At 33.4% G+C, this 14,659-nt stretch overlaps 1 protein-coding gene across 22 annotated transcripts in view; it reads right to left on the bottom strand.

The window, feature by feature from the left end:
- The window catches only part of RIMS2 (regulating synaptic membrane exocytosis 2), a 775,110-nt gene that overhangs the window by 269,192 nt on the left and 491,259 nt on the right, over positions 1–14,659 (bottom strand). For all 22 annotated transcript variants that reach the window (XM_031935886.1, XM_031935888.1, XM_031935883.1 and 19 more), the window contains one exon: positions 7,262–7,378. In XM_031935886.1, coding sequence (XP_031791746.1) covers positions 7,262–7,378 — 117 coding nt within the window. The remainder of the gene's footprint in view (positions 1–7,261; positions 7,379–14,659) is intronic.

Genomic DNA, 14,659 nt, shown 5'->3' with positions numbered 1-14,659 from the left:
TTTTTTTTTTTTTTTTTTTTTAGCAGATCACTTTTTTTCAAACAAAATTTGATATAGAATCAATATACAGTAATCAAATAATATCAGAATGATGCTGGCTAAAGAGAGTAAGAAGCCTAGATCCCTATCCATTTAAGCCTCATTTTTACCTGTCATAGCAGTCTCTCAGATACTGCTACAAAACATAGGACTCCATCATCTCTGAAGTCCCTTCTAATTTCTAACATAATTCTTTAATCTCCCTTTGGAACTTAATATAATACTTCAGCTATTCCTCTTTTTGTAATCTCTTGCAATTCCAACTTCAACTAAGGATTAAAATATTTATTTAATAAACCAAGTTTTACAGTCTCAGAATTTAACTCCTCCATTTCCTCATTTTTCACATTCAATTGATTTACAAACCTTGCTTGTTCTGATGCCTAAATAACTCAGATTTCTCTCCTTTACCTATTGTCTTGCCAACCTCTTAAATCAGGTTAACTATGCCTATTGAAACAACCCTCTCTTAGGTCTTTCTACCTTCAGACCCCAGTCATCCCTTGACTCAATCCAATCTTCATCCTGTCTACAGAAGTTTATTTGCATATTATGCTTTCTGATCATATAGGTACCTCACTAAAAATCCTTCACTGGTTCCTGATATGAAAAAACAAGTACAAATTCCCTAAAAGTTCTAAACTACTTTCAATCTTCATCTTCTACCCCTTTTCATTCCCCATACCACTACCTCTTATCTAGGTACAACAGACTACCTAAGATTCTCTAAATTACCATGTGTTTTCCTGACTCAAGACTTTGTTCATGTTCATCATTCTGTCAAGAATGCCCACAATTCTCCATCTCCACTGCTTCACTTTTCACAATCTTATTCAATCTTTGAAGTCCAGCTTCTCTGTAATGCCTTTTCCAGTTCACCCGATCAAGTAATTTTCTCTCCAATCTGTTCCAATATTATTATCCTTCTGCCACACAGTCTTCAACATTTTCAAATTAGTTGATATATGATAATTTGTCCGGCTAGACCAGGATAATGTCTGTTTTAAATCTTTGTGCACAATGGCTGACCCACTCAAATATATTTTGGATTGCACTTAAAAGTAAAATCCAAATTATACTGTTCTTATGATGAAACTTCTCTCAAAAAACAGCAGTGGTTCATATGTGGTTCATATAATTATAGAAACATTCTAGTCATAGATTCTAAGGCTCATGATAAAAAATTACTATTCAAAGGATTAAACTAGATTACTAACCCAATTTCTGGACGATTATGAGCCTATGTAAGAAAATATTTTTAAAAGTATTCATAGCTTTATGAAGAAAAGAAATAATACCCAACAGTTGTGATGTTGGGCTTTACTGCTTTAAAAGGAATAGGTTTTCTCCAAAATTACTTAAGAATAACAGAAAATATGTAAACTTCAAAGCTTGTTAAAATTTATCAATTTATAAAATATATATATAAAATCATCCAATTTCTAATAGTTTCCTTGAAGAGTCTTATAATTAACTTTGTCCCTATAAAGCCAAAGCAGCCATTAAGCAAGAATCACCTTTATCAAGCATCAGTTTATTTTATTCTTCTTTTCTGTCTCTAGTCATGTTAGTTCTTAACCTTATCTGGTCATGACCCTCTTTGAGGTTCTGTTGAAAACTATAAAAACTCATGCATGAACATTATACAAAATTTACCATTGTGTTTTAGTAAGCCCTCTAAAATCTACCTAAGGTCTATAGCCATACTCAAAGTCCTTTGCTGCATCCACTTGGTACAACCTTAAAACATATTACACTTCTCCACTGAACCATGCTTACTTTTTTTCCAAAATTAATGGACATTATAAAATTTGAGCAATAAGTATGCATAGTGCCTTAAATATGCATAATGACTTAAACAAATAAAGTAAGTTATATTAAAACCGCAGTTAGTACAATCTGAGCAGTAAATCACTGTAAAAGAAAAAAACAGAAAAACAATACATTTACTAACTTTTAAAAAGCAAAAACAAAATAAAGAAGTCATGGATTCTAAGGGCTCATGATAAAAAATTACTATTTAAAGTATTAAACTAGGTTACTAATCCAATTTCTAGACACTTGGATTCTTAAGCAATATAATCTTTAAAGACAACACAAGGCCGGGCGCGGTGGCTCACGCCTGTAATCCCAGCACTTTAGGAGGCCAAGGCGGGCAGAATACGAGGTCAGGAGATCGAGACCATCCTGGCTAACACGGTGAAACCCCATCTCTAATAAAGAATACAAAAAATTAGCCGGACGTAGTGGCGAGCACCTATAGTCCCAGCTACTTGGGAGGTTGAGGCAGGAGAATGGCACGAACCCAGGAGGCGGAGGTTGCAGTGAGCCGAGATTGCGCCACTGCACTCCAGCCTGGGGGACAGAGCAAGACTCTGTCTCAAAAAAAAAAAAAAAAAAAAAAGACAACACAATTATATTTATAATGAATTGTCCTTCTACTATATTAAATTAGCTGACTGTCCCCTTTAGGAATAACTTTAGTCCATACAAAAAAGAACTGCAAAAATGGGCGATAAAATATTCCATTCTTAAGTAAAACTATAGTTTCCAACAACCCTTACTTAATGCAAAAACTTTTTAAATTTTCATTTATTTATTTATTTATTTATTTATTTATTTATTTATTTAGAGATAGGGTCGTGCTCTGTCACCCTGGCTGCAGTACAGTGGTGCGATCTCAGCTCTCTGCAGCCTTGACTTCCCTGGGCTAATGTAATCCTCCCACCTCAGAGTAGCTGGGATAAAAAAAAGGTGCACACTACCACATCTGGGATAATTTTACTTTATTTTATTATTTATTTTTTTGTGTGTGTGGAGATAGGGTCTCACTATATGGCCTAGACTGGTTGAGAACTCCTGGGCTCAAGTGATGTGCCTGCCTCAACCTCCCAAAATTCTAGCATTACAGGAATAAGCCACTGTGCCTGGCATGTGTCTTTAATATTGTTAATGTTTTCCTTATGTTGTAGTCCTTACATTCTACTCAGTATGATTTAACTATCTTAAAATGTTTCTGAAATACGCAAATAAAATAAGTAAAATAAAATGTTATATTATTTTTGTAAAATGAATTTTCTTTTTTCATTTACTTTATAATTTTAAACTATCAGAGATATATTTCCTTCAAAATTGACAACTGAAAGGAAAAAAGAGACTATTCTTTTTGGTGAAATAGTTATGAATGTGTGTTATACTTTCTGGTAGGTGACTTCTTGACAAGGAATAGAGAAATAGCATGAGTGTGTAACGTATGCCAGTGGTCCATATAATAGGGCATTTTCCTTTTTAGAATATATATTTATTAATTGAATGTATAGGAGAAAAAAAGTTTGTAAAGTAATTTATCTTTTGCCAGTATTAATAGTATTCTTATGATACTAAAAGTATACTCCATGGAAATAAATGCCCCTAATGTATTTTGGCCTCCAGGATAGACACAAAAATGCATACTATGGAGTACTTCTGACACGTTACAGAAATACTAATACTCTATACTTATTCTAATAGTAAACTAACTCAAGTAAACAAAAAGTTCTTAAAATAATTTTTTTTTTTTTTTTTTTGAGACAGAGTCTAACTCTGTTACCCAGGTGCAATCTCGCCTCCCTGCAACCTCTGCCACTCGGGTTCAAGTGATTCGCCTGCCTCAGCCTCCTGAGTAGCTGGGATTACAGGCACCTGCCACCACGCCCCGCTAATTTTTGTATTGATTTCTAATACTAAGGCCACATAGTCTGCCTCAGGAAAAATTACGTTCCTAGTTGTAGCAGTTACCAGGACCTATCGGAAAAACAATGGTATAAAAAGTGGGGGAATGGAGGTAGAAGATGAAAGATATGCTTAATAATTCCTTGTTTTAGCTGAGTCCTTGTATCCAGGTTTCTAAATTACTTATAAAGCATCTATTTACTTTGCAAAGCAGAATAGGATTTTGACTAATGATACTACAGTGAGATATGCAGAGAAACAAAGACCTAATAAAAATTTTATGTATAAATTATTTTTATATTACCTATAGAAAGGATATAAATACTACATCTTCTCCTTACACCACCCAAGTTTAACCAAGTACTATTAATGAATATCAAATAGCATTGTTTCTCATTCAATATAGTCTATCCTTGCTCTTGGTCTTGCCTGAATAAACATGCCCATTTTTCAAGGTCCAATTCATGCCCTACATTCATTATATACCAAACTTAAACAAAACAAAACAAAACAAACTACATGGGCCGAGTGTGGTGGCTCATGCCTGTAATCCCAACACTTTGGGAGACTGAGGCGGGTGGATCACCTGAGGTCAGGAGTTCGAGACCAGGCTGGCCAACATGGCAAAACCCCATATCTACTAAAAATACAAAATAATAATAATAATAATAATAATAATAATAATAATAATAATAATAAATTAGCTGGGCATGGTGGCACAGCTACTTGGGAGGCTGAGTCAGGAGAATCGCTTGAACCCAGGAGGCAGATGTTGCAGTGAGCCAAGATAACGCCATTGCACTCCAGCTTGGGTGACCACGTGAGACACTGTCTCAAAAAACAAACAAACAAACAAACAAAACAACAACACTACATGAACTGGCTGATTTCTCTTTCTCTTTTTTCTTGATTACTAAGCACATTAAATGTAAATTATTTGCAAGTGAATATAGCCTTTGAAAATGGTAAGTTTAAGGCAGGAATTTTCAGTACCTACTATACAATTGGAGGCAGTGTATTTAATCTACACAACTCAATAAAGTTGATACGAGTCATTTAATCTACAAAACTCAGTAAAGTTGATATTGATATTCTAATTTTACAGATAAGAAAATCAAGTGTCAAAGAGGTAAATTTTCCCAAACACACAAGTAGCAAGAGGTTAAATCCTGCATTCAAAATCAAGGCCATTTGGTTTCAAATCCTATGAAAAAGATTCAGTAAAATAATATTACATTCAATAAAATATATTCTAGTCCAGTGCATCAATTCTTACTGACAAGAAAAGTTATTTATTGTACCTCTCAAAAGACCTAAATTACTATTATTATCTCAAAGGAAATTCTCTTAGACTTTTTAATCAACATTATTATTGATTAAAATGCTATTCATGAAAATTCACTGTAAGAGTTCTAGAGTATTCTTATTTTCTAAAAATCATAATGCACCCATATGCATTTTATTACCAAAACTCTTAGAATATTAAGATAAAGCAGAAATTAAGAACTTGTTGCTTAATAATGTGATAGATTATATATATAATATTGAACTTTTTTATTCCTATTAATAAATGATTACACAGATAATCAAATAATATTAGAAATGGTTTTATATTCCTATTTAAATAAAATTCTATTTTACTTATTTGAAAAAAGGATTTAAGGCAGTTCACAATTAAATTGTGATCTGGCATCAACAGTGCTCTAAAAGAGAAATAAAAACCACATGGATCAATTTTCTCGAAAACTTCAGAAAACAATTATATGAACATTTTTGCTAAACTAAAAGATTTATAAATTTTTTAAATAAAAAATGATGTTTCAGTTGTAGACATAAATTGGGATAGACATAAAAATGCACATTGTAGGATCTCTCTGATATGATAATTACCTAATATAACCATATTAACTAATACCAAGGATTAATCATCTAGGCTTTAATAGGAAGTTGTGTTGCCATTAAACCTAGGGTCATTTGCCTTTAAATATTTATAAAGTATTATGCATTTTACATGATAGCAATCATTTTTATTTATAATTCTAGATGTTAATTTTATCTTTTTCTGCAAGATTTAGACAGTATTTGCTTGTCTTAAAGAAAAGTCCATTTTTTCATTAAAATAAAACTTTACATAAAATTGAAGAAAGTTTAAATTCATTTCAGAATTTTCTCTCTCATCATTTCCATTAACAAGCCTTCAAGGAACAAGAAGTTTATGACTTGGTATATAAATAATTTCCAGAAACAATCAAGCTCATTAAAATGCTATTAGGCAACTAAAATACCTCTTCATTCATCCTAATATGACTCCTTTCAACTCCTAATCATGCCAACATAGTTACTCTTCTTTCTATTACAGTATTGTACTTGATAAGTATCAACTTCTATAGGTAGCATGTCTGTAATTACCCCTAAAGATACAGATTACTAAGAAAAAGTTAAGCAAATTAAAAGAAAATAAAATACTACATTAACTTTCATTTATCACTAAAAGCAATATTAATTTAATAACTTCTTATATATAATTTCTTCTTAGCTCTCAGGCACAAAAACCAATACTTGTTAGACACTATTGAAGACTATGATATCCTCTCTTTACTTTTGGAGAAGTATACTAAATCACAGTGAAATTATAAGCATGAATTAAGTACAATCTTAATTTAGACAAAAAAATTAAGTGTATAAATGTAAACAGTAATTTCTCATATCAGCTTATTTAAAAGCCCCCAAATGTTCTTCCTAAAATCAGTTTAGGATGCATACAAAGGAACTTCTGAGTTCCTTCATTATTTTATCATATCCTTTGAAGAGCTGGGGAAATATAATGGCACTTACTTTACGTATAACCAAAGCATGAATTAGAGTTTATCAATTTGCTTAACTTAAAAATATTAATAGTAGTTAATGTAAGCATTATAACATACCATGTTACTTCCAAGTTTGTCACATTTAATGGAGCAAATTCAGAGAGCTCTTCCAAATACAGCAATCAATCTTTAAGATGCTTAAAAGGTTTACTGAAAGCCATGAGGAAAAACCTCTTCATGAATCTTAAAATGTTTCCTAAACAAATCAGACTCTGTCTCAATACTTCTATATGTGAAAAGTCACACCAATTTCTCTGATGAATGTAAAAGACTTTAAAATATTTGTCTCATGAAAGTATTTATATATAATAATTGGTTATGACAAAAATAATAAAACATCTTGGTTTCACTATAATTAACATTATAATCACTTATATAGATTCACTAACTTACTTGGTTTGATTAAACAAAAAACCAAAATGGCAAGAGAAAGATAATTTTGTTTTTTTCTTACCAGAGAAAAGGTTGTGTTTATTTATTTTTAACAATGTGGCAGTCATAAGAAATAATATAAGCGTTGTAACAGAAAAACATTATTTTAGAAACTAAGATAAAAGAATATGTGAAAACATTTTATGGTAACCCCTTCCTGAAAGCAGTGATTATATTACTAATAAGGTCTAATAGTATTTAATCATATTTACCTGTCTCTATCTGGAGAATAATGGTCATCCATGACACGATGTCTATCCATTCGGCTAATTGTATTATAATGTCCGGTAGTAGTGCGTGTCCCTCGAAGCCCCTGTTCCACATTCCGACTACAACAACAAGATCTATTAAGTATCTTAGTAAACCATTTGAAACACTAAGAAATGAGGTTTATTTTAAAGCACAGTAGAAAAAGACAAAATCACTATATGGTGAAGTCCAAATTTTGTTTTCACTAATTGCATCTCTGGTTAAAGGTGTAAGTTTCAGTGGAAGGTTGACAGTTAAATAAGATTACTGCTATAACAGATGCAGCATAAGGAGCTCAAATTAAACTAATAACAGTGGGGATATGATAAGGACTATCAAAGTTATTAAAGGATGACTACCAGGTCTCCAGTACTGATATTCAATAATATGCTCAAGAGGATGAGTAGATTTGTATGGAGAAAATATGTTCAGTGTTAGACACATTTGTATACATGACCTATAGGATTGCAGATAGGGATGCCTCATAGGTGGTTGGACATGAGTTCAGAGCTTAGGGGAACAAGTCAAAATTTGCACACTTTGCGCCATCTCCCTTGATACCACTCTAGTCCAAACTACCATCATTGTGAATATGCCATAAAAATAGCTACCTGAGCTGGGTGTGGTGGCTCATGCCTGTAATCCCAGCACTTTGGGAGGCTGAGGTGGGCAGATCACCTGGGGTCGGGAGTTCAAAACCAGTCTGACCAACATGGAGAAATCTCGTCTCTACTAAAAAATAAAAAATGAGCAAGGCGTAGTGGTGCATGCCTGTAATCCCAGCTACTCGGGTGGTTGAGGCAGAAGAATCACTTGAACTCGGGAGGTGGAGGTTGTGGTGAGTGGAGATCCCACCACTGCACTTTAGCCTGGGCAACAAGAGCAAATCTCTGTCTCAAAAAAAAGGAAAAAAAAAAAAAAAGCTACCTAAGTAATCTCTTGCTTCAACTCTTACCTCATCCCTGATGACATGCAACAGCTCTTTAAAACACAATTAAGACATGGCATGTCATGTTGTAGGATGAAAGATAGGAGTCCAGTTTTTAATTTATTCCACTGGTGAGCTAATTTTCCTATTCTGTCTGACCCGCCCTTTCCATATTAATTGTAGTGCCACTTTATCATCATATGTCAAGTTCACACATAAATATCACTATAAATGCATATATATTATTCTTTTACTATCGATTCCCTTCGATATGTCTATTTTGCTGCTGTTATTCAAGTTCCATCCTAGTTTTAATTATTCTTGCCTGCTGGCAAATTTTTCTCTTCTTTTTTCAAAATAGATTTATTGGTATTTTATTTGCACATAAAATTTTGATTGTTATGGCATTAGATTTATAAACTAATTTATGGAAAATTGATATCTTTATTATAGGAAGTTATTCTACCCATGCATAGGGTGTATCTCTCATTGATTGCTTACCCAAAGTTTTACATCTTACTTAAAAAGATCCTGTGAATTCTTAGTACATGAATTGTTAGATACTTTGGGTTACTTTTGAGAATAGCACTTACATTTTATTGTATTTTCCAATTAGTAACTGCTAATTTTATAAGTTGATCTATAGACAGCTATTTGGCAGAACTCCTATATCAGTTTTAATATTTTGATTATATTGGATTTCCTGTGTAGATAATCCTATCATTAACAAATAATGATGATTTTCACCTCTTCTCTTCCAATCCTGAAATCTCTTATTTCCTTTCCTTAACACTTTTCAGGACCTGAAGCACTATTTCAAACAGTGACAATATTAATGAACATCCATCTCTTATTTTTGCTATTAATGTAAATTCTGCTAAAGTTTTTCCATTATAATGCTTGCTTTATTAAGCCTTTACGAAGTGTAGGTGGTTTTCTTCTAGTTTACTATCTTATGTGAATAGAAGTTGAACAATAAAATTCTTTTTCTGCCTCTAGTAAGATTTATTTCCCCATTAGTCCATTAATATGATGAATTATCATAACAATTTTTCTGGTGTATCACTGCCATGATTTAAACTCATGGTTAGATTTACTTAAAGTAAGATTTTTTACATATGTTTGTAACTAAAATGGGCTTCTTAAGCTGGGCACAGAGGCACATACATAGTCCCAGCATCTGAGCCTAGAGGACTGCTTGAGCCCAGGAGTTTGAGGCTAGCCTGGGCAACATAGTGAGACTCTGTCCTTGAAAAAAAAAAAAGAAAAAAGAAAATGGAATACATACATATTTTATTATGCTTTAAGAATTAGAACTAAGGTTATGTTAGTTCCAGAAAAAGAATTAGGCAACTTCCCTTCTTTATCTGTTTCTAGAGCCAGTTGTATAGAACAGATATTAGTTCTCAAACACTTGGTTAAAACTTACCCATAATAACTTTTTAGTCTGGAATTCTCTTTATGGATGGATCGGGGGAAGACAGTAGTTTGTCTTTGAGTACCGTTTCAACCTATTTGCTGGTTGTTATTTATTATTATTATTTAAATGTTTTTTTTTTGAGACTGAGTTCCACTCTTCTTCCCCAGATTGGAATACAATGGCAGAATCTCAGCTCTCTGCAACCTCCACCTCCCGGGTACAAGCAATTCTCCTGTATTGGCCTCCCAGGTAGCTGGGATTACAGGCACCTGTCACCACGCCTGGCTAATTACTTTGGATTTTTAGTAGAGATGGGGTTTCACCATGTCGGCGAGGCTGGTCATGAACATTGGCTGTTATTTTATTTAACTTTCATTTCTTCTTGTGTCAATTTTAATATATCTATTTCAGAAATTTAACCATTTTGCCTAGATTAACAAATTTAGTAACAAAATTTCATAATGATTATTATTTTTAAAGTATTTTTCTTATCTGTAGTTGTTTCCCTTTTTCAATGTTTTATTTGTTTATAACGCTCATTTTTCATGTACAGTCCTTTTATTGTATTGATGTCACCAATCTTTTCAAATAACTAACTTTTGGGTTAACAAACATTCTTATCTTCACTTCTTTTTCTTACTGTCTGTGCCTCATTTTGTGTCAGTTTCACTGATTTTTCCCTAATCTTTATTAATTCCCTCCTTCATATTTCTTCAGGACTTTCTCCATTGTTCTATACTGTTTCCTAAATTCAGTGTTTATTTAGTTCTCTATTTTCATTAAAATTTTTTTGTCAAGTAAACATTGCACATATTTATGATATACATGATGTTTTGATATGACAAGTAAACATTGCACATATTTATGGTATACATGATGTTTTGATATGACAAGTAAACATTGCACATATTTATGGTATACATGAAGTTTTGATATGTGTATACATTGCAGAATGGCTAAATCAAACTATTTAACATTTGCACTACCTCAAATATTTATTCTTTTGTGTGAGAACACTTTACTCTCTCAGAAATTTTCAAATATATATTAACTATAGTTACCATTATATACAGTAGATCTCTTGAACTTATTCCTCTTGTCTAAGTGAAATTTTGAGTCTTTTGACCTATATCTCCCCAATCATCTCACCCCACCAGGCTCTTTTCTCTGTTTCAGAGACTGCAACTTTTTAGATGCTACATATAAGTTAGATCATCTGGTATTTGTTTTTTATACCTGGCTTATTTCACCTAACATAATGACCTCTAGGTTCAACTATGTTGTCAGAAATGACAGAATTTTCTTCTTTTCAAAAGTTGGAATAGTATTTCATTGTGTATATTAACATTTTTATTACCTGTATATCTGTTGATGACAGTTTCATTCCGTATCAATTCTGTTGTGGATAATGTTGCAATGATCACGGGAGTGCAGATATCTTTTTAAATATTAATTTTTTAACTTTGTGAGTACATAATAGGTGTATGTATTTATGGAATACAGGAGATATATTGATAAGGGCACAAAATACCTAATAATCCCAACATAGAAAATGGGAAATCCATCCCTTCAAGCATTTATCTTTTGTGTTACACAGAATCCAATTATACTTTTTTTTTTCTTTTTTTGAGACAGAGTCTTGCTTTGTTGCCCAGGCTGGAGTGCAGTGGTGCAATCCTGGTTCACTGCAACCTCCACCTCCCGGATTTCAGCGATTTTCCTGCCTCAGCCTTCCAAGTAGGTGGGACTATAGGCGTGCACCACCACGCTCGGCTAATTTTTGTATTTTTAGTAGAGATGGGGTTTCACCATATTGGCCAGGCTGGTCTTGAACTCCTGACCTCATGAACCATCTGCCTTGGCCTCCCAAAGTGCTGGGATTACAGGTGTAAGCCACTGTGCCTGGCCCCAGTTATACTCTTTTAGTTATTTCTAAATGTACAATTGAATTATTTTGACTATAGTTGCGTTGTTGTGCTATCAAATTCTAGGTTCTATTTATTATTTCCATTCTTTGTATCCATTAACCATCGCCACATCCCCTTTACCCCCGCTACCCATCCCAGCCTCTGGTAATCATCCTACTAGTCTCCATCTCCATATGTTAAATTGTTTTGATTTTTATATCCCACAAATAAGTGACAACATGCAATGTTTGTGTTTCTGTGCCTGACTTATTTCACTTGACATAACAACCTCCAGTTCCATCCATGTTGTTACAAATGACAGGATCTCATTTCTTTCTGGCTGAATAGTACTCCATCATGTATAAATACATTTTCTGTATCCATTAATCTGCTGATGGACATATAGGTTGCTTCCAGATCTTGGCTATTGTGAACAGTACTTCAACAAACATAACAGTGCAAATATCTCTTTGATATACTGATTTCCCTTCTTTTGGGTATATACCAAGGAGTGGGATGTTGGATCATATAGTAGCTCTATTTTTAGTTTTTTGAGGAACCTCCAAACCGTTCTCCATAGTGGTTGTACTAATTTACATACCAACCAATAGTGTACAAGAATTCCCTTTTCTTCACATATTTGCCAGCATTTGTTATTGTTTTAGGATATAAGCCATTTTGACTGGGGTGAGATAATATGTCATTGCAGTTTTGATTTGCATTTCTCTGATGATCAGTGATGTTGAGAATCTTCTGATATGCCTGGTTGCTATTTGTATGTCTTCTTTTGAGAAATCTCTATTAAAATCTTTTACCCACTTTTTAACTGGCTTATTGGAATTTTTTTCCTATAGAGTTGTTTGAATTCCTAATACTTTCTGGCTACTAATCCCTTTTCAGATGGATAGTTTCTTTGCAAATATTTCCTCCCATTCTGTGGGTTGTGTCTTCATTTTGTTATTTCCTTTGCTGTACAGAAGCTTTTTAACTTGATACGATCCCTTTTGTCTACTTTTTTTTTTTTTTTTTTTTGAGACAGAGTCTCACTCTGTCGCCCAGGCTGGAATGCAGTGGCACGATCTCGGCTCACTGCAAGCAGCTCTGCCTCCCAGGTTCATGCCATTCTCCTGCCTCAGCCTCCCAAGTAGCTGGAACTACAGGCGCCCGCCACCACGCCCACCTAATTTCTTTTTCTTTTTTTTCAATAGAGACGGGGTTTCACCATGTCAGCCATGATGGTCTCGATCTCCTGACCTCTTGATCCGCCTGCCTCGGCCTCCCAAAATGCTACGATTACAGGCAAAAGCCACCGTATCCTTTTGTCTACTTTTGCTTTGTTTGCCTGTGTGTGGAGTATTACTCAAGAAATTGTTGCCAAGATGAATGCCCCAGAGAGTTTCTTGAATGTTTTTTTTTGTAGTAGTTTCACAGTTTGAGGTATTAGATTTAGGTCTTTAATCCATTTTAATTTGATTTTTGTATATGGCAAGAGATAGGGGTCAAGTTTCATTATTATTCATATAGATATCCAGTTTTCCCAGCATCATTTATTGAAGAGACTTTCCTTTCTCTAATGTATGCTCTTGGCACGTTTGTCAAAAATGAGTTCACTGTAGGTGTATGGATTTGCTTCTGGGTTCTCTATTGTGTTCCACTGGTCTACATGTCTGTTTTTATGGCAGTATCATGCTTTTTCAGTTACTATAGCTCTGTAGCATAATTTGAAGAAAGGAATGTGATTCCTTCAGTTTTGTTCTTTTTGCTCAGAATAGTTTTGGCTATTCTGGGTCTTGTGTGGCTCCACATGAATTTTAGAATTATTTCTCCAATTTCTGTGAAGAATGCCATTGGTATTCTGATACGGATTGCACTGAATCTGTAGATTGCTTTGGGTAGTATAGAAAGTTTAACATCACTGATTATACCAATCCATGAATGTGAAATATCTTTCTATTTTTGTGTGTGTCATCTTCAATTTCCTGCACCAATGTTTTAGTTTTCATTGTAGAGATCTTTCATTTCTTTCATTAAGTCAATTTCTAGGTATTTAATTTTATTTGTGATTGTTATAAATGGAATTACTTTCTTGATTTCTTTTTCAGATTGTTCACTGTTGCCATATAGAAATGCTACTGATTTTTGTATGTTGATCTTGTATCCTGAAACTTTACTGAATTTATCAGTTTGAATAGTTTTTGGTGGAGTCTTTAGGTTTTTCCAAATATAAGATCATGTCATCTGCAAGCAAGAATAACCTGACTTCTAACTTTCCAATTTAGATGCCCTTTATTTATTTCTCTTGTCTGAGTGCACTAGCTAGGACTTCCAGTACTATGTTGAATAAGAGTGGTATTCACTCTTATTCATGGCATCCTTGCTGTGTTCCAGATCTTAGAGGAAAGGCTTTCAGTTTGTCCGCATTCAGTATGATACTAGCTGTGAGTCTGTTGTATATGGCTTTTATCATGTTGAGGTATGTTCTTTGTATCCCCAGTTTTTTGAGGGTTTTTATCTTGAAAGGATATTTAATTTTATCAAAAGCTTTTTCAGCATCAATTAAAATAATCATATGGTTTTAGTACTTCATTCTGATGATATATCACATTAATTGGCTTGTGTATGTTGAATCATCCTTGCATCCCAGAGATAAATTTTACTTGGTCATGATGAACGACCTTTTTAATGTATTGTTGAATTCGGTCTCCTAGTTTTTTTGTTTTGTTTTGTCTTTTGTTTTGTTTTTTTTCCAGGATTTCTGCATCAATATTCATTAGAGATATTGGCCTATAGTTTTTTTTTTTTTTTTTTAATGCGTCTGTCTGCTTTTGGTATCAAAATAATAACGGCCTTGTAGAATGAGTTTGGAAGTATTCCGTCCTTCTTTATTTTTTGAAATAGTTTGAATAGATTTGGTATTGGTTCTTCTTTAAATGTTTGTTAGAATTTAGCATTGAAGCCATTGGGTTCAGGTTTTTCTTTACTGGGAGACTATTCATTATGGCTTTGATCTTGTCATTTGTTATTGATCTGTTTAGCTATTGGATTTCTTCGTGGCTCAATCTAGTAAGTGTCCAGGAGTTTATGCATTTCTTCTATATTTTCCAAT

The sequence above is a fragment of the Piliocolobus tephrosceles genome, chromosome 7 (genome assembly GCF_002776525.5).
Source record: "Piliocolobus tephrosceles isolate RC106 chromosome 7, ASM277652v3, whole genome shotgun sequence".
In the NCBI taxonomy this organism is placed as follows: domain Eukaryota; kingdom Metazoa; phylum Chordata; class Mammalia; order Primates; family Cercopithecidae; genus Piliocolobus; species Piliocolobus tephrosceles.
This window is presented reverse-complemented; position numbering and strand designations above follow the sequence as displayed.